General features: G+C 40.3%; 7 protein-coding genes and 2 non-coding genes across 9 annotated transcripts; 4 read left to right on the top strand and 5 right to left on the bottom strand. All coding sequences in view use genetic code 12, as the record gives it.

Annotated features, from left to right (window-relative positions):
- Positions 1-44: 44 nt before the first annotated feature.
- RJT20DRAFT_t148 lies at positions 45-116 on the top strand. The gene has a single exon. It is a non-coding gene; the product is annotated as a tRNA-Glu (tRNA).
- Positions 117-493: 377 nt separating this feature from the next.
- Positions 494-577, bottom strand: RJT20DRAFT_t134. Its single transcript has one exon. It is a non-coding gene; the product is annotated as a tRNA-Leu (tRNA).
- A 2,438-nt stretch (positions 578-3,015) lies between these two features.
- On the top strand, positions 3,016-3,354 carry RJT20DRAFT_136790 (uncharacterized protein; the record flags this gene model as incomplete). Its single annotated transcript, XM_064918506.1, has 1 exon — positions 3,016-3,354. One exon carries the CDS (start codon positions 3,016-3,018, stop codon positions 3,352-3,354), a length of 339 nt encoding a protein of 112 aa, XP_064772522.1.
- Positions 3,355-3,424: 70 nt separating this feature from the next.
- RJT20DRAFT_58529 (uncharacterized protein) lies at positions 3,425-5,878 on the bottom strand. Its single transcript, XM_064920841.1, has one exon. It carries the CDS (start codon positions 5,746-5,748, stop codon positions 3,496-3,498), a length of 2,253 nt encoding a protein of 750 aa, XP_064772521.1. The 5' UTR covers positions 5,749-5,878; the 3' UTR covers positions 3,425-3,495.
- Positions 5,879-5,972: 94 nt separating this feature from the next.
- RJT20DRAFT_99183 (uncharacterized protein) lies at positions 5,973-8,099 on the top strand (the record flags this gene model as incomplete). The annotated part of the gene is made up of 1 exon (XM_064921759.1): positions 5,973-8,099. The coding sequence occupies one exon, from the start codon at positions 5,973-5,975 to the stop codon at positions 8,097-8,099; it is 2,127 nt and encodes a 708-aa protein (XP_064772520.1).
- Positions 8,100-9,285: 1,186 nt separating this feature from the next.
- MSC7 (meiotic recombination directing protein) lies at positions 9,286-11,447 on the top strand. The gene has a single exon (XM_064917773.1). The coding sequence runs from the start codon at positions 9,454-9,456 to the stop codon at positions 11,302-11,304; it is 1,851 nt and encodes a 616-aa protein (XP_064772519.1). The 5' UTR covers positions 9,286-9,453; the 3' UTR covers positions 11,305-11,447.
- Positions 11,448-12,139, bottom strand: VMA10 (H(+)-transporting V1 sector ATPase subunit G). Its single transcript, XM_064917772.1, has one exon. The coding sequence runs from the start codon at positions 12,101-12,103 to the stop codon at positions 11,759-11,761; it is 345 nt and encodes a 114-aa protein (XP_064772518.1). The 5' UTR covers positions 12,104-12,139; the 3' UTR covers positions 11,448-11,758.
- Positions 12,140-12,662: 523 nt separating this feature from the next.
- On the bottom strand, positions 12,663-17,909 carry SWR1 (chromatin-remodeling protein). Its single transcript, XM_064917771.1, has one exon. It carries the CDS (start codon positions 17,859-17,861, stop codon positions 12,855-12,857), a length of 5,007 nt encoding a protein of 1,668 aa, XP_064772517.1. The 5' UTR covers positions 17,862-17,909; the 3' UTR covers positions 12,663-12,854.
- Positions 17,910-18,672: 763 nt separating this feature from the next.
- Positions 18,673-19,836, bottom strand: RJT20DRAFT_58505 (uncharacterized protein). The gene has a single exon (XM_064920837.1). The coding sequence runs from the start codon at positions 19,485-19,487 to the stop codon at positions 18,906-18,908; it is 582 nt and encodes a 193-aa protein (XP_064772516.1). The 5' UTR covers positions 19,488-19,836; the 3' UTR covers positions 18,673-18,905.
- Positions 19,837-19,905: the final 69 nt, after the last annotated feature.

Genomic DNA, 19,905 nt, shown 5'->3' with positions numbered 1-19,905 from the left:
AAACGAGTCATCAATACTGAGATGCTTTCAATTTGACAGAATCATCCGATATAGTGTAACGGCTAGCACGGTTCGCTTTCACCGAGCAGACCCGGGTTCGACTCCCGGTATCGGAATATTTTTTTTCATCCAATATATTGAGGAAGTAAAAATTCTATCATAGTTGTCTTTGTTTCTCTCTTTTCCTTTTTACAGCCCCTAATACTAAGCTTACTGAGAGAAAATATTGAATATGCCCTTAGAGTTCAAGACGGAAAACACAGATTCCAGGATATGTCCCATATTGTGAGTCTTGCTATGCGAACAATCAATATAAAAAGTACGATTTATGTGATTAATATCTGTGAATTAGGAACAAAAGAACAATAGCTACCTTTTGTGGCTTATTAATTGCTTTGAGTTTACATTGATGAATCAAACAGAGAATAAGAAGAAACTGGAGATTAAGGATAGTTCGAACTGGCAGTGAACAAGTCATGGATGCAAAAAATAATGAAGGATGCGAGGTTCGAACTCGCGCGGACAACCGTCCAGCAGATCTTAAGTCTGCCGCCTTAGACCACTCGGCCAACCCTCCATTTTCAAAGAAATTTGAAAACCTTGACTGTAAAGAGAATTAATTTACACGTGATAAAAACCACGCGAATAAAAAAAATGCATAGGAAGGGTTTATACCCCTTCAAAAAAGGTTTCTCTCTGTACTGATCACTATCACACTGTCATTCTCTTATCTCTCTATTCGTTAGTTAGTTAGGAATAAAGATATACCTCTTCAAAAAAAAAAAAAAAAATTTACAATTTTATTGGTGAAAATGTATCAGTTACATTGGAAGAGATGATGCAAGCATTAACAGTTAAATTTGAAGTGTTAAAGCGAGTATATATACTCTTTTTAGATATATAAAAGAGGAATGCATCTTCACTTCGAATTATTAAGAAAGGATATAATAGAGAGAAACTAGGAGCAGAAACTAGGAGCAGAAACTAGAGATGAGATTCTAATATGTTAAACATTTGCAACCAATGTATTGACTACTGCTCCAATTGTGTTTTCATTGAGTTTTAATTTCAACATGAAGAGAAATGGTGGTTGGTCCACCAAAGGGCAAACACATGTTGTCAAAAACGGCCTCAACCCGATCCCAGAGTCGAACTATGTTGGGTGTAGCTATTTCCATTTACTGTGATAAACGTTGAAATTATGAGTTCTACTGTTTATTTTTGGGTATTAGTAAATGTTTGTTCCATTTGCAACCACATCTTTGACTTTCAACATTTTAGTGTCTTTCGGTGAACTATTTTAATCTTTTCTGAGACATTATTAGCACTCAATTGTGAATCTTATTCTAATATCAAAAGAAATATATAAATATCTAGACCGTATATAATGTATGTCACTATTTTATAGAAAAAAAAATTGTTCTTTAATATTTAAAACGTATCTAGATGAAATTATGGGGCTTTAATTTGAATTATTGGAGTCAAATATTGTTACGGCGGGGTGCGAATATTGTCAGGAAAATACTTCACATCAATTCCTAGTTTGCGTCGACCACAGACAATTTTGAATCGTGAAAGCTGGTGTTCAGTGCTGTAGATGAATCTTGCAGTGACGAGCCTTCCTCAAAGCACAACCCACATCTAACAGAAACGTCAATTGGAATAAACCGACTTTATAATGTATCATACTGTACCTGTTTTAACTATTATGTACTTTAAAACATAAATCTTTGCATGTCCTACATAGTAGTTCTCTTGTGATTCGTAAGAAAGAGGAGCTTCTTGGAGTATAAAATTCACTCTGGGGAGGCATAGGGAAGAATAAACTCGATGCTCTACTTTCAACTCTCACCGCGGGATCTAACCTACATTCTGCAATGCAAAAGGATTGCAATTACCACAGTGGAAGGATTGCACATTTGTATTACCAATACTGGGGCGCTGGAGGAGATTGCGACACTACTACTGAAAAGAAGACCATTGATGGGATTATGGATAAGTCGAAACACTACACTATAATATCGAAAGCAATCGAAAGAAGCGTCTAACTGACAGCTTGCATCTATTTGCCATTTAAAGAAATACTAGAGAAGAACTTATTACATAGGAGGTGAATAGGGTATAGAGTTGCAAATTAAACTGAAAATCGTCCTAAAACATTTTATCTAACAGTACTGTAATGTATGCAGTATTTCTCAGATGAATGTCGCAACTCTCTTAAATAAAGACGTTTTTTAGTAGTACAGAAGACGCCCAATACTAATTGAAGACATGATTTCAATTGGAATTGTAATTTCATTTAGATAACGTGGAGATATATAAGCTCTTGACAAAATTAGTATTTCTTTAAAGACTTATTCAACTGGATGCTGGTACCTTTTAACACGCAGTCGTGATATAACTCGTGTCACTTAAACTCTAAAGGTATAGAACAGATTATATTGTTTCCAGTCGATGATATCTAAGTGGTAACTAGAAACAATATTAAGGAAATGACCCAAGACATTCAAGACATTCGGATTAAGGAGGTGCGACATTGATCTGATGTATAATATTTTCACATCTCCAGGGCTTCGTGTTATCTTCATATCTCCAGGGCTCAGCATGGAGATTTCTTCTGGAAAGCTCTTCGCTTCTTAACTTTCGCAATTATCTGCCCAATTACACATTACTTGCTGGGCTGGTTTGCAGTGAAAGCATCTTCCTGTACCGTTCATGAACATCTCAACGCAATATGACATAATAATAGTAACTACTCGCGCGCCTACTACCCTATGCAGTTTAATGATTGCAAACAATCATTCCACAACAGTTTAAGGGATTGCTATATGATCAGTCATGTAGGTATTTCTCAGGATGGTTGCGTGTGCCGCCACTTTTTTCCAGTAGTTATATAAATATACGGGGTTCTCCACTTTTACGGATATCAATTGCGAGGTGGATAGTTATTAAGTGATAGCAATTGAATTGACTACACTTATCCATCACCCACTCTTTCCTAAACAGCAGCTAGATATGTCCCCCAACTCCCCTCACAAGATCTTTTACAAAGGAAGCGAGGTCGATTTCATTGTCTTTATCGAGTACCCCGAGTTGCTCAAGAAATACAGACAGGGGGATACCTCGATTTCGTTGATCGACCTTGTTGGAGTTTACAAAGTGTTTACGAATAGAACCGGAGGATCAGACGGTGTTTTCGATGAGGCCTCCAAGTTGGAATTGCTGACAGAATTCGGTACTTCCAACAAGGATGAAATCATCCAGAAAATCTTGAAGGAGGGGGCCGACAAGCAATCCGCATCGATTCAGAATGGTGGTGCCCGCAATGGCTCTGTCAGCGGAGGCACCAATTAATCTGCTTTGAAGTTATGATTTACGACTGCTACGCTCAATTCTCAGAGCTATGATAGCGAAAGATGCCAGTGTAGGCGACGAAAAGTTCTATTACAACTTTATATACTACCTATTATAAATGCACACTACATTTGCAATTGCTCACCTTGGTCCAGCCCAAGGCGTAGATCTGAACAAATCCTGTAGCAAGCTCTTCCCTCCAGTTTTAATTGTCGCCATAGAGAAGCTCCTTTCTACTGGCGAAGTGACGAATTTTTCTCGGATGCAATTTTCTCCTGTTATTGTCCCCTCTGAAGTGCCATTGCTGTGGTGAGGACTGCTCGTGATGGTCAGCAGTCTCATGGAAGTCCTCTTGAGAGCTGACCAACTTGCGCTTTTGCGCAAGCCACGCTCTGAGAATATAGAGGATAACTCCTTACTCCACACTTCTCTCAATTTGGATTCGGTCGCAGAACGCTCGGATTTTTTAAGGAAGATCTGAGTGTCTGTATCGCGGATGCGAAATGGAGAGTTATGGAACAGGGCCAAGGGAATGTTACCTTGTGTTTCGTCTTCTGTTGCAAATTCTGCATGTATGTGTATTGGTATTGCATCTCTGAAATAGCAGCTGTTCTTGTACTTCGCGTAATTGGCAGTATTGAGAAGATTTATTTCGTAAGGGTTTAGACCTGGTGGAAACACCAGGAGAACGTCATAATTTGCACCCGAATAATCAAGCTTGTAGGGACCATTGACAAAGTTCACGAGCATCTCAAGATAGTCCAGCCAGACCTTAAGTTCGGCATTGGATACGAAATGGAGCAATATTTCATATTGTTTAAGCTTTATTTCAAATATTAGCTTAATTACTCTCAAAGAAAAGCTGATCAAGCCACCTTCCATTTCTGTGTAATTGCAAATAATCTTGCACTTAGATAGTGGTACAAGGAATTTGACGGGATTCTTTTTCAGTTTATTACCTTTTGTCATATCCACCAAGAGTAAGTGACTTTTGTATAGTACAGAGCCAAGGGTCTTCCCGATGCTCTCACCATCTTCGACCCATATTGCTGCAACTGCTCCAATCAAGAACGGTGTTCCAAAAAATTGCAGTGATATAGACGTGTTGGCGTCAATCCCTCCATAGTCAACTAATTCGTTCAATTTTTGGTTTAGTTCGTTAGCATTGAACTCCTTCGAACAATTATTAATGTATTCTAACTTATCTTTGACCTCGCTTGCAATGTTACTTACTACCGCCTTATTATTCTCGGAAATGGTCTTGTAAATGGAGTCGATTAGAAGCCTATACTTCCCAATCCTAGCAATTGGCCTTTGGATCAAGGAAAAGAATGACAAATCCATATGCTTTGCTCTAGGTTGAGTGGCTTCCAAGTATATTTCCCACCCTTTAATCCATTTCCTATTCCAGGCATTACCACCGGAGACGGGTTTCTTGTTGTCCTCTAGTATCCTTAATACGTTCTCAAATATATTGCAATACTCCAGATAAACATGCTTGTACAAACAATGTGAATTGATTACATTTGAAATTGAAATGGCTGTCCTATCCAAATCAATTGGGTTTTCAAATAGACTCCTGAAGGTATCAAGAACAAAGGTATGCGTCTCCACAAGCATGTTCAAGTATAGCTTTAACAATTTAATTGGCGTTGGGATGTCCAGCTTACTATTAATCATAAACGGCTCCACATAATTGTTTTGAAGTATTTTCATTGATATTAGATAGCTTTCTTCGCTCTCAAACACCTCCTCCAAAATCTTGAACATCTTGAACCCAACCTGTGCTTGAAGCCTGTTCCGTGGTGAGAATGATGTTTCTGGAAAAGGCGAAGTAACATCTGAAAAGGTCATGGGGTATGAAATTGCAGGGGAATGAGAAACGTTGGGAGACATAGCAGACGGTGCTAAATCAGCAGAGGCAGCAGGTTTCTCTCCATTGTAGATGAAGTTCCAGAAAGATGTCACCGCACCTCCAGTAGCAGGTAGATCTGTTAAAGGGGGTGAAATGGTGCTTCGTGCTGAAGTGACCTGTTTCAGCAGACTTCCAAGCCTTCGATTTTCGGTATCATTGCCGCCGCTAGATAAGCTGAACGAGTAGGGATTAACAACTGGCTCAGATGACGAGATATCAGGAGTATTAACTAAGGCATCCAGACCGCTGGTTTCTTCACCCTTTGTGGGTTTGCCGCTGAATTGCAAGATATCCCCATCCATATAAATCTGTCGAATTGGTGAAGCTGTAGTAATGCTCGTCAATAGCATATCCAAGTCATTTGATATATTAGTGGCATTTTTTTCAATCTCATATTCGGAGCTTTCCTTCTGGCCATAATTTCCTTCAACTCCTCTATTACCATCGCTACAGCTTTTTATAGGAGACAATCCACTCATTAATACTTGTACTACCACTTCTGTCTTCCCTATTTAAATATAAGGAACATCAACTTTTTGCATCCACAAATGCAAAAAATGTAAGCGAACTTTTGAGACCACTTCTTTTTTCGAGTGCGTAAAGTCAGAACATGGAAAAATGAAATATTTCAGAACCTTATCAGGATGTTCCTGACAGTTCAAGGAGTGAAGCAGCCGTTGTATTTATTGTGAAGAGTAGTTAAATGAGTTCCAGAGCACTCAAAAGACTCGAGAGGCAAAAGCTCGAGAAGCTCGAGAAACTCCAGGAGCTGAAGGCCGTTGAAGATGCTAGTGAATCGGAAGATGAGTCATTACCTGTCAAGCCCAAAGTGAATGTCTTTGCACTTCTCAACGACGACGACAATGACAACGACGAAGAAAGTCAAGATGAAGAAGAACTGAGACTTGAAAGTTCTGTACCAAAAGAAAGCGTTGTTGAACCAAGTTCCACCGCTTCCAAAAAGAGTAAATCAAAAAAGAAGAAGAACAAGAAGAAGAAGGCAGTGGAAATAGTCGACAGCGATGAAGAACTCGATAGAATATTGGCGGACGCCAAGAAGAAGGACCAACAGAAGCTTAAGACTTCCAAAGAATCGTCAGTGATTGCTGAATTGCCAGATAACTACGAAGATGTCTATGATTTTGAGGAAGAATTTGACATGGAACCCACACCAATAGCGGACTATGACTCCAACTTCAAGTATTTCACGTCTGGAAGAGTAAAAGAATCTTTACCCTTACTTGCTATAGAATCTACAAAGAACCTAGACCCAGATCAAGAATTCCGTAACTTATTGGGCAATTTGTCTTTGGATACTATTGAAGATGCAAACACTACTACTTCTTTAGCTATTTCTCCAGAGCTCTTGCAGCAATTCAAGAAATTAGCCAGATTGACAAGAGGATGGGGAGGAGGAGACCGTCGTGGAGTTCCAGGAACTACACGTAAATTGCTCTTCACTAAGATCAGAGACGATTATCTTCCGACAGCTCAAAAACCAATGGGAATGGAAGAGATCAGCCAAGACGAACTCATTAAGTACTTGGATTATAAGGAAGACCACGCAGAAATAGACGATTTGCAAGTTAAAATCAAGAAAGAAGCCGCCTTGGGTGTTAGATACTTCCGATTCACGAAAGTGAACAATGTTCAGGAAAGAGTAGCGAACACACGATTCTACGCTTCGGTAGTCATGACTCCAGATCCCGAATCGTTAATTCAATTACAGCAACAGTATCCATACCATGCCGAGACCTTACTTCAAGTAGCAATGGTACTATTGAGACAAGGAGACAACAAATCGACCAGCAATGCATTAATTGAGAAAGCTCTCTTTGTCTTTGATAGATCAGTTCATAAAAGATTCCATGAACTCCTATCCGAGGGGAAGACTGGACTCATACGCTTGCCATATGAGGGGTTCTTAAACAGACAGTTTCATTTGTGTCTTTTCAGATATATCATAGCATTAGGTGAAAGGTCTGCGTTTTTCACCGCACTTAATTATTGTAAATTTTTACTCAGTATTTCTCCAGCAGAGGACCCATTAGGAGTCAGGTACTTCTTGGACCATTACGCCATAATGTCAGAAGAATTCAAGTATTTGACAAAACTTGCAAAGTCACCATTAGTCACGACCTACAACGGGTGGTTAACGCCTGGAATTGCATTCTCTACAGTGTTGGCTTACCTTCATTTGGGAGACGAAGAAAACGCAAGAAATCTGTTGAAATTGGCATACACAAGACATCCATACGTCGCATTCAAATTGCTAGAATCAATAGGTCTATCTGCCACATCTGTCAGCGAGCAGGATATACCTACTGATGAGTCCATAATTCTTGCTGCAGAAACATATGTAGTAAGGGCACCATTGATATGGAACGACCAGGCCAAGAGACAATTCTTGCATGATGAACTTCATAAGCTCTTTGAGAGTTCTCCAGTGAAGAACACACAACAGAAGGGACTCAAGTCAATTTTTGAGTTGATAGGTTTCAAGGCTGATAGTCCGAAGAGCGACCTTCCTTTCAATCTTATCCGTTTTGCAATTCTCTCTGGTGAAAACAAGATTATGGCCAAGATTCCACAGGTAGTGTGGTCCAGAGAGGATACATTCGAGTACGACCTTCTCCCACCAAAGAACACTACTGTAGACTACAATGAATATACTGGAGTCATTCATAAAAAGGATGGAATTGTTGATTCATTGATTGACTACGTGGACCAGAATCTTTTGGGGCAGATAGTACAGAACCGTACGGCAGAGACAGACTTTGATGGTATTTTGCGGCAATTGCAAGAAGAGGAGGCCAGAGGAGAGGAATAGGAGTAAGAAGGTGGATTTATATCATTATTAGACTATGATCACAGCTTATAGAAATGAATATAGAGAAGGAAGTAGAGAGGGAAGATAGTAAAATATATCTGAGCTGCTTATATGTAATTTAAGTAGGCCTGTTCAGCAAGTAGGGTAGACGAATGTCGTACAAGATCACATGAATTACACACAGAGTCCAGAAAACAACTACACAGAGTCCAAGGTCTTAAGATGCTGAGTTCCCATCATGGTCAATGGTCTATATAACTGGTACCACTATGAAGCCGTTCCCAGCATATCATCATCATAATCATTACCATCTTTCACTAAATTTTTACACGCATAAGAATTCCCACTAAAATTCCCACTAATCTCACTAAATTCACTAACTCTTCTCAGTATACACAAAACGCATCATGTTAGTTAGCTAACGCTCACTAAAAAAGATTACTGCGTAAGAGCATCTCTCGCTAATTCACAAAACTGTCATATGACCACGCAATAACGACACCACCAGCAGCAAGTTGTAGGATATATTGATGGTATATCTCGTTCTCTCTCGTATAGGATTTCTGGAGGTTAACTTGCTGATTTATTATTCTATCCTGGTTCATTCTTCTGCCATGGTCCATTTCAGTACCATGTATTTCAATGGAACATGCCTAACTTAGGAATGGTCCAATTGTCTTCTCCATGCATAGCAATAATATAACCCTTAGCAATATAAGCTCTATTTATCCACTGAAAAATGTACTACCACTGAAAATTTACTACTTTGGACCTACACCTATATATTCTCTCAAGAGCTACTGAAAAAACACAGCAACAACTCTCACACTCACACTCACACTAACCCACCTTTTCTCTCCTCCACATCATTATTACTGTATCAGGTCCGGTCCGTGTGTGACATTACCTCATTCTCTCTCGTTAAGCAATCATAACCTCTACGCACTCTCCACCTCCCCACTCCTGTCCACCACCACCACCACCACCACCACCATCTCTCTCTCTCACTAACACTCTCGCTAACACTCTCACTAACACTCTCGCCAACACTCTCGCTAACACTCTCGCTAACACTCTCGCTAACTCTCTCACTAACTCTTCCTCTCTTCTGTTTTTCTTCGTGCGACCGAAACCGTCGTTTGCTCAAGTTCTCTGTAAAATCTCACTCGTCGTAAATAGATTTCTTTACGGTTGTAACGTAGTAGTGTTGTACCATTGTACGAGTAGTACGAGTTAAGTGGTGAGAAGTACCAATTGGTTCATGGGTAGTTGTTAGTTCACTTCTAGCATTGATTACTTGCATTTTTCTTATCAAATACCCACAAACAACCGCCGTTCATTGTCGTCTCATAGGATGATTTTTATCGACCTCAAGTTCCAGGAATGGCAATGGCAGTACCAGATCTCAACCACCTTCTTCGTGTTCGTGATCTTACCAACACTCCTCTGGATCTACGCAAAGTACATCACATCGAGCCCCAATAAGTACAATAAACTAGAAGAACCAATCAAGCTCGTGGTGCCAATTCCTGATGAAGCAAAGCCTCACTGGAAGGGAAAAAGACTCTATCCACCAAACCTAACCATCAGAGTACCCAATGAACCAAACAAGATCCAGAGTTACTGTCCCGCAACGGGCCAATACTTAGGAACATTTTCTGCCACTTCAAAGGAGGAAATGAATCAACAAATAATTAACGCAAAGAAAGCCCAGAATTCTTGGAAGAATTCAAACTTCTCTCTTAGAAGACAAGTATTGAAAACTCTTAGTCGCTATATTCTCGACAACCAACAAGATATTGCTAGAATTGCGTGTAGAGATAGTGGAAAGACCAAACTTGACGCACTGATGGGTGAAATCATGGTGACGTTGGAGAAGTTGAATTGGATAATTGCGCATGGAGAAAGAATTTTGAGACCGTCCCAGAGACCGGGTCCTTCTAACTTATTAATAGGTATGATGAAAAACGGAGAAGTCAGATATGAGCCATTGGGAGTGGTAGCAGCATTGGTATCTTGGAATTACCCATTCCACAACCTCATGGGTCCTATAATTGCAGCTTTGTTTACTGGAAATGCCATTATCATAAAGTGTTCCGAGCAGGTTATCTGGTCATCCAAGTGGTTTATCGATTTGGTCAGAGTAGTTCTCAGGCTGTTGAAAATTGATGAGGATTTGGTTCAGTTATGCTGCTGCTATCCAGAGGATGCCGACTACTTCAGTTCTCATCCTGGCTTATCTCACATCACTTTCATCGGTTCTAAACCAGTTGCTCACAAAGTGGTGGAGAGTGCTGCCAAGGAGCTCACCCCGTGTGTAGTGGAATTGGGAGGAAAGGACTCTCTTATTGTCTTGGATGATATTAAGGATATTAAAGCATTGTCTTCTGTTATCATGAGAGGTACATTCCAGAGCGCTGGGCAAAACTGTATTGGAATTGAGAGAGTTATCTGCTTGCCCAAAAGTTACGAAAAGCTTGTTGAAATCTTTTCAGAAAGAGTGAACCAACTTCGTCTAGGATCTGACATTGACCAATTGGACGAAATTGATATGGGTGCCATGATATCAGACAACAGATTCAAACAATTAGAGGCATTGGTAGAGGATGCAGTATCCAAAGGGGCTCGTTTAATACATGGTGGAAAACCATACCAGCATCCAAACTATCCACAAGGTCATTACTTTGAACCCACTTTGCTCGTTGACGTGGATTCCAGCATGAGAATATTTCAAGAAGAAGTCTTTGGTCCAGTTCTTACAATGATTAAGGCTACAGACGTAGATGATGCAATCAATTTGGCCAATGGTACTGAGTACGGCTTGGGAAACTCGATTTTTGGTTCAAGTTTCAAGCAAGTTAATGACATCGTCAACAGGCTTGATAGTGGAAATGTAGCAATCAACGACTTTGCCACCTTCTACGTTGCTCAGCTTCCTTTTGGAGGAGTAAAGAAGTCAGGATACGGTAAGTTTGGCGGTGAAGAGGGTCTCTTAGGTTTATGTGTAGCCAAATCTGTGGTAATGGATAAACCATTAATGAGATGGTTTGGCGTCGCTACCAGTATCCCACCACCAATTGACTATCCTATCAAAGATGATAAGAAGGCATGGGGATTTGTCAGTAGTTTGAACACTGCTGGCTATGACAGTAGGGTTTGGGAGGTTGTAAAGGCATTCAAAAAATTGGCTAAGGGTGGAGCGTAGACATCTTTGAAAAGACTCTCAAGAGACATGAAACTCAAAAGTGCACAGAGTATCTTCCCACCAACTGAATTCATAGCCATGGCATTAACATGAGTATATAGCTACAAGCTGAGCTGTGGTAACAGCGTAGCACTTATAGAGTTATGTAGATATGTATTTTGAAATGTATATAAATAATAGTAAAATCAAACGATAGGGGATGGAATTGAAAAGCCAGGTTCACTGTGTAGATTTGTGACGCCTATTGGAGGGAGAAACATCGATTGTAGTAATTAAGGGTGAAATTAGGCAAAAAATGCAAACATATTATAAGTTCTATCTCTTTATCAATTGATAGTGAGATTGAGCTTCCAACTGATACTTGATCAAGTAAAGTCATACCACTTTTTTCTAATTTACATCTTTCTCACCTACATTAATTACCGCTCCTGATCCCCGCCTAATTGCTGGTTGCTTAACGAGCAGCATTGATGTGCAACTCTGGAGTTGGCTTGATGGTGGCATCAACCAACAACTTCACCACAGCAGTCTTCTTTTCAGCGTACTTGGCCTTGATACTGGCCAATTCCTTCTCGACCTGTGCATCGGCTTCCTTGTCAATGGACTCGTTCAAGCCAGCATGCTCCTTTTCGTAGTCCTTCAACTCGGCTTCCTTCTGTTTCTTGTACTCGTCGATTTCAGTCTGAGCATCTGCCTTAGCCGTCTTCAAACGGTTGGTTCTGTACTTTCTGGCCTCGTTGACGATTTCAGCGGCCTCTTTTTCAGTCTTCAACAATGAGTGGATTCCAGACGACGACATCTTATTTTATAGCTTCAATTGACTGGTTTCTCTACGGTTCTTCTATAATCAACTTCATATTCATTCATTTCATCATTATCTAATAATCGTTTTGGGGGCTCGTCCAGATAGGGCAGTTGGTGGGGACACGACTATGGATGAATTTTAAATTGGGTTGTTGCAGATGGTAGCGCGAAGGTTTCAGGTTGGTGGTGGTGGGCGGGAGAGGTTTCGTAAGGGAGATGAGATGATATTGATGAGTATATGTAGGGTAGGTATATATGATAATTATAAATGCTACTGCTGTATTAGTATATTGAGTATGTAAAAGTTGGACTCCTATTTCATTTCGAATTTTCATTGCCATTTGTTCATATTTTATTTCTGTCTTCAAAAATTATAGATATTTTATAACTGTAGTGCTTCAGTAGGCTACTCTTTCTAGAAGGTTATTGGTTATGTGGACTTTGAATTCGTAAGAGCAGCAGTAGGAGGTGGTGGTGGCGGCGTAGATAAAAATTCTCGAGTTATAAATAAAACTAATAAAAAAAAACGAATATAGTTGTCATTCTTCTTAAGTGTGTTTCTTACTAGAATCTACCATGACGTCCTTATAAATTGGCTGCGAAAAAATAGACAGACATGGAAAAGACATGGAAAAAGATATGGTGGTCCTTTATTATTATCTATAGTTACAAGCAGTATATATATTACAGTATTTTGAACATTTTTACGTTCCTTTTTGCATGTTTTGAATGCGTAAGAGTCTTGGTTAATCAGGCAAAAAGCCGTCGGAGATGAACCGGAGCATATACTCATCAATATGGCCAATGCCCTCCTCATAATCAACATCGACAACTTCTCCTGGCGCGTGGGACTTGGCAGAAACGCCAGCAGGAGGAACAGAGCCATCGGGGCCTGGTGTAGGTGTACCAGTTGCAGTAACAGATTTGCTTTCTTCATCAAAATCTTCGTCGTCAACAGCAACTTCTTTCATGGCAACACTTGCAGCTGCTCGATCATCCTCATCTTCCACTTGTGCAAAGGCATTTTCCATGCTAGCATCTCCTGTAAAGTCCAATTCTCTATCAGGAATTTGATCAACGATAGTAGAGTCATTGACAAGGTCTCTCACGGAAAACTTTCCAAAGTAATCAGTGGTAAATTCACCTTCCTGAATAACAACATTATCCAACTGTCTCTTCTGGTTTGCTTTCTTTAAAATGTTAGACTCAATAGTGTACTCAGAAACAAATCTATAAATATGCACGTCTCTGCTCTGACCAATTCTGTGACAACGATCCTGGCACTGTTTATCCATTGCAGGATTCCAATCCGAGTCGTAGAAAATGACTGTGTCTGCACCAGTTAAGTTGATACCCAAACCACCGGATCTTGTCGATAAAATGAATACAGGAATCTTGTTGTCCCTATTGAACTTCTCCGTTAAAAGTTGACGATCTTCAATCTTTGTAGCACCATCCAATCTCATGTATCTATATCCGTGGATATTCAAGAATTGCTCTAGAATGTCCAATACCTTAGTCATCTGTGTGAAAATAAGCGCACGATGTCCCCCAGCTATGAGATCTTGCATCAACTTAGCAAGTTTCTGAAGCTTACCACAATCATATTGAAGTAATGACTTATCTGGAAAGGCAATACTTAATTTAACTTGCGATTTGTGGAATGGATTCTCAATTCTATCAGTAGCAACTTCATGAACCAATTTCCTTTGTGTTGAAATTGGGATTAACTGGTCCTTCATATCTAAGGCTACTACTGTTGGAGTCAACACAGAGTATTTTTCGATGACGTCACTCATAGAATTTACTCTTTCATTCAAGGAAAGAAACAAGCTATCGTAGATATTACTGTCCGGCTTTGGTTTACTCTTCGTCAAGAAGCGGAGTAACGATTCTCCATAGATAGGAGAACGGCCACATCTCAAGGAATTTAAGTATAATACATGTTTAAGTTTATCACGCACTTCCATCTGGTCATTTGCTTTAATAAACTGATAGTATTCAACGCAATCAGTAACATCCGGAGCGTTCTGTTTGAAATCACCTGGGATTAGCTTGTCAAGGAGTTCAATTTGTTGCTCGATGTCCCTAGACGACCTGAGCTTGTTAGCAGACAGGGAGACAAAGTAGTTTAAATTGTCACAACTTGTAATATCCAAATTAAGAACATGGAAGTCAACATTTTGCATTAGACTTTCATCAGTTAGTTCCTTCCTCACTAAGCTTTCAGTTGCTGAAAATGTGCTGCAAACTCCTTTAGGCATAGCGAATGAGGTGACGATAGGTCTGACTTCAAATAAATCAGGATGATTACAAACTTTTCTCAACTGCATCAAGCAGTTGATGATGGATAAGAAGTTTCCAGATGCCAATGTCTCTTTGGTTTTGGCACGAGACATAAAGTCATCATACAAAAATCTTTGCCTCTTTGATAACCGACAATACACAATGTGCTCGTACTTTCCAGGCATTTGCTTCTCAACATCCTTCTTCAAACGCCTCAATAAATATGGCCTTAACACTTGATGCAAACGAGCAACGGTGTTTCTAGTCTCTTCATCCATCTTCTTTGTTGTGCCCTCATTTTCATCGATAATGTCAGAGTTGGAGGCCGCAGTGGTTTGTTCCATAATTCTATCAACGGGTCGACCAAACCATTGTTGAAAATCATCTAAATTTGCGAAACCATCGGGCATCGCTTGATTTACCTTCGAAGATGGCATCAAAAAATACAATAAAGACCACAATTCCATCAAGTTGTTCTGCAATGGCGTACCTGTCAACAATAATCTATTCTCAGTGTTGAAATTGAGAAGTGCTCTCCATCTAGTAGATCTAAAGTTCTTGATATTATGAGCCTCATCTAGAATCATATATCTCCATCTACGTCTTTTGAATGATTGCTGGTCTTGAACCACTAACTGATAGGAGGTGATACAAACATGAAAGGCATCTGGCTTATTCCAACCTTTTCTTTTCTGAGCTCTTTGCTGAGGAGATCCATAGTAGGTTAGCACCTTAAAACCAGGTGCAAACTTCTTAAACTCGATTTCCCAGTTAAGCATAACAGATGTAGGTACAATAATCAAATGTGGACCCCATATGTGATGTTCACAAGCCAAGTATGATAGAAGTGAAATCGTCTGAATAGTTTTACCAAGACCCATCTCGTCTGCAAGGATACCATTGGTGTTGTTATTGTACAAACTAGCAAGCCAGTTTAAACCTTGCTTTTGATATGGTCTCAAGGTACCTTTGAGTAGTGGGGGAAGTGGCACATCTCTGACCTTGGCTCCGTTAATTTCTTCCTCCTTAATTTCCTCATTATGTTCCTTGGTTTCAGCTTCCGCTTCCACCTTAATGTCTCCATTTGATTTGACTTCTTTATCTTCTTCTATTTCATTCTCATCATCAGTAGAACTCATATTCTCGTCGTCGCTGTCTACTTCTTCGCTTTCGCTGTATGTACCCTCTTCCTCAGATGCGGCGTCTTGGTCGACCAGACCATTAAAAATGCTAGCCAAACTAGAAACATGTCCGTTCTGATGAAGTTCTTCTTCCCCTTCCGCTTGATCTGCTTCAGCGTCACTTATTTCATTATCAGCATCATCACTTGATTCTTCCGATGACAATCCGGAGCTCGAATCTTCAGAATTCAATACAGAATCTTCTTGAACATCGTTATTAAGTTCCTCTATAAGTTTTTTCTGCTCCTCGGAGTATTCGAGTTCCACAGGAGGGGTCTCAGTTTGTTCTCTACCACCGTTCAAGGTTGCAGCGCTTCCACCATAAAGAGCCGAAAGACCCTGGCTCACATCAATGTCGTCATCTTCCATTTCTGAACTTTCACCTTCGTCATTTTCCTCAGCAGATACCGCAGAAGAAGGCTCCACAGACTCTTCTAAATTAGAATATTTCTGTCTGAGCTCCTCAACGGATAAAGACATATCATTGTTCTTTTCATCGGAAGTGTCCAAAGGTCCTTCAGTTTCATCTTGCTCATTATCAGAGTTCTCAACTGAACTTGTACTGAAATTGTCGTCTGAATTGGACACGCTGGTTTCAGATACACTGGCATTGTCGTCACTTTTGTTGTAATCAGTTTCCACCTCTGTTGTGGCCTCTCTTGATGACTTGTTCAACTGAGCTTCCAATAACTGGGTTGAATGCTCCAACATCTGACTCAAGTGCTCCCTACCCTTTATCTGCGCCAATTCATCTGCCTTCTGTTGCTGAATGAAAGTGTATACTTTGTTAGCCTGTGTCCATCTCTTCTTTACAGCTTGCACAGCAATTCTACTTAATCTTCTCAAATTTTGTTTTCTTTCTCTGTCAAGCCTTTCTCCTTCACCTCGTTTCTTCCTGAAATGCAGTTCTATCATCAGTGCAACCTTCCTTGTACGAAACTGGTGCTGCTTACGCATTTGTTGATGCAATTTTGAGAATGTCACCGCTTGGGCGAGGAAATGGTCATGATGTGTAAGGTTGTTAGCTGCACCTTGAACTTTTGGAACAATGGTGGAAGTTGAGCGAAATGGATCAGAAACCTGTCTGATATTAGCAGTCTGTGGAAGTACAATTTTTCTACGTTCTATCTTGTCGCCGTTCAATACCAAACTATTTTCGATTTCAGCTTTATGATATATTTCTTTGAGCAACTCTTCCTGTTGGCTTGTTACTTTCTCAAACTCTTCGGCAGTGTTGTTATAATCTGGTACATCGTCTATGATTGCAACTTTGTAGTTGGATTCCAAGAACTTATGGAGCTTGTTGCTTAGTTCGGGGCCCACAGATATTCTATCCTTTTCTCTTATTACTGTGATAGGAGTAGGATTAAACTCCAATATTTGGCGTTCATCTTCGTTCCTAATATCGGTGCTGTTATCAAGATTGCTGTGCTCTGGTCTCCATGCTGGTATATGCGAGGGGTGTGTAACCAAAGGAGGGGGTATGGTGAATTTTACGGCTTTCAACTTGTAGTTTGTTCCTATATCTTCTTCGGACGATTCTACAAGTTCTTCCTCCTGCTCAGCCTTGACTTTGGAAGATCCCTTGGTAGACTGCTTTCCCTTAGATGCTGGAGTCTTTGAATTTGATTTCGATGTAGATGTGGTTTTGCTATGGTTTGCTTGGGAGGTCTGAGTCTGGACATGAGCCTGAGCTTGACTGGTGGGTTTTTCATCCTCGTCCAAAGTTCTATTTATAAGAGTCAACTCCATCTCTTTACTCTTTTCTATCACATCATTCTTGAATGGGTACTTCTTCAACAACTTCTCCTCGAGCTCGGCGAGAACGCGCTTCTGTAGACGTAACGGCACTCCACTCAAATCGGGCTCTTCGTCGGTTCCGTCATTCCAGGGCAACTTGTACTTGGGGTTATTGGCGAAATTTTCAAATAATTCCGGTAGCTGGTGGTTATGCTCTGTTTGTGCTGGTGCTGAAAAATCCAGAGGATTCCATGAAACAAGAGACTTATACTCTGTCAAATGAAAGAGTTCATTGAGAGTCATATTGAAGTCGGTGATGATCTTGGCCAATTTTTCTTCTTTTGACAATTTCACCACGCTAGTAGTTCCGCCCAATTGCCGTCTTTTCTTACTGCCAGAACCATTGCTCTGGGAACTTGGCTTGTCACTGTCAATCTGTGCTTCCTTCTCTGATCTCTTGTGAGGAACAACCAGAGAAGGCGACGAGCCAGCTGAAGAGAGCTGACGTAACCGCAGCAGACTCCTCCTTCCGCCGCTCTGAGACATTACCAATTGGTTTTATGTGCTGGTAGTAGCGAATCTATAGCGTTAAACTACCTGGATAACAACAACCGGAAAAAATACATCATATAGGTTTTTACTGTTTGAAGAGTCGTAGAGTTCAGTGGGTATGGAATATTACACAAAGATGGAGGGTGGGAGAGTATGCAGGAGAATGCAAATGTGGTAGCGCCGTCATGTAGTGAAGAGATGACGGGTTGGATATGGTAGCGTTGCAATATGGTGAAGAATAGTAAAGAGTAGTAGAGTTGGGTAGAAAGATGGGAGATGGAGATGGGAATGGGGGATGGTACATTGTAATATGAGACGATACTACTCTATAATTAGAATTGATATCATTTAACTTATATATTCATGAATATATGTGGAGTCAAATAACTTGAGCTTTAGCAATAGGTGCAAAAATAGGTTACTCATTTAGGTTACTCAAAATAAGGCACCAACGAAGGATAGATATCTTCTTAAGACAGAATTAGCACTCAAATCAGTATATAAATTAGGTAATTAGTTAAGGATAGGTGGAATTGCTCTGCCAACTTATAATATGGTTTAAAGATCAAGAATGATTTCTTCAGATTAGAATGGACTTTCACATCCATTCTTGTAAAATGTTACTGAATTCGGTGGTGAGTGAAGCTAAATTTCTAAATTTGGCTTATCTCCCAAGTTTGCAATGATAATGAACTTATTGAAATAGCTCTTTTGTTCTAGACATTATATCTCTAGCAGTAGTCTTTCTGTTAAAATAATACATTTAACAGTTTCACACTTAATCATATCTACAATTTCTACACCATGTCTACAACTCTGTTACCAAATGTATGTATAAATAAAGTACATAGCAATGTATATGCGATGAAAAAGAAGAATGGCAGCATCCTGGAACTGATAAACAATTCCGATAGATGCTAATAGATGACAGTGGCACCAAAGTCGTTTACAGATACCTTCCCGAGCGATAGACCGGCATAACTCCGCAGAACAGTGGACCATATGAATATGTTTTACTGATGAGTTTACACCTCAAACTTAGGCCTTGATGAAGTCAGCGTTTTGTTGTATGTAAGATTCCTTGGCAGAAGAAATGTCCTTGTCTCCATCCAAGAAGCCCAACTCTTGCTCAGCAGTGGTATCTGGCTTGACACGGTAGAACTCATCGTCCTCAGCGTTACCGGATCCTAACTCCTTGGCCAATCCACCGAATGGGTAAGATCTAGGCATGGCTGGCTTCTCTGGGTTCAACTGGAAGTACCAGATGATGGCTCCGAATCCGAAAACAAGCGAGAAGAAGATGGCGTTGTGCTTCAAGGCTGTCTTGTCGGAAACGAATTGGTAGTAGTCTGGGGACCACATGTCGTACAAGTCATCATCTATGTTGACGGGATCGTTGAGGTTTCTTCTGTTCTGAGGATCGTCGTACTTGGCGTAGGGGTCCTTGTTCTGTGCCAACTCGGGTTTTGGGTTGGGGTAGTCTGCTATTTCGGGTCTGTTTGGGTCTGTCAATGTGATCACTCTACCAGTGGTATGGTCTGTGATCGTAGTCTTTGTAGTGAGACATCTCACTGGATTGCGGACGGCTCTGAAGGAGCGTAACCCAATTCTTGAAAGCATTGTATTTATTCTGATCCTTTACACTCACAATACAATCACGAATCTGATATCCAATACTATTCTATAAGAGATATCTACTGGTGTTTGGTTACCCGCTCAGCTTCTTTTACTGCCATTTTACTCGGTCGATTGAGCCAATGAAATTTTGTGTGAAAAAAAGCACCCAGTGCGACTTTGTCAGCTGTTATGTCAGCATGTTCGCACTTTTTCGCACTGTTAGTATAGTGTTAGTACAGTGTTAGTGGTGGTAATAGTGAGAAGTGGTGGTAGACACAGAGAGGTGTAGTGAAGAGTAGAGTATATAGTGTTTGGGAATAGGGATGTTCTTATTGATTGTGGAATGGGGTTGATATTGGACGAAAGTTGACGTAGTCTTAGTCTTGAAGCATATTCATGGAATGGGTTCTATAGATGATGA

Source organism: Scheffersomyces xylosifermentans (genome assembly GCF_036884685.1).
Source record: "Scheffersomyces xylosifermentans strain CBS 12540 chromosome Unknown RJT20scaffold_7, whole genome shotgun sequence".
Lineage (NCBI taxonomy): Eukaryota > Fungi > Ascomycota > Pichiomycetes > Serinales > Debaryomycetaceae > Scheffersomyces > Scheffersomyces xylosifermentans.
The sequence above is the reverse complement of the archived record's forward strand: the minus strand, read 5'-3'. Positions and strand labels throughout refer to the sequence as shown.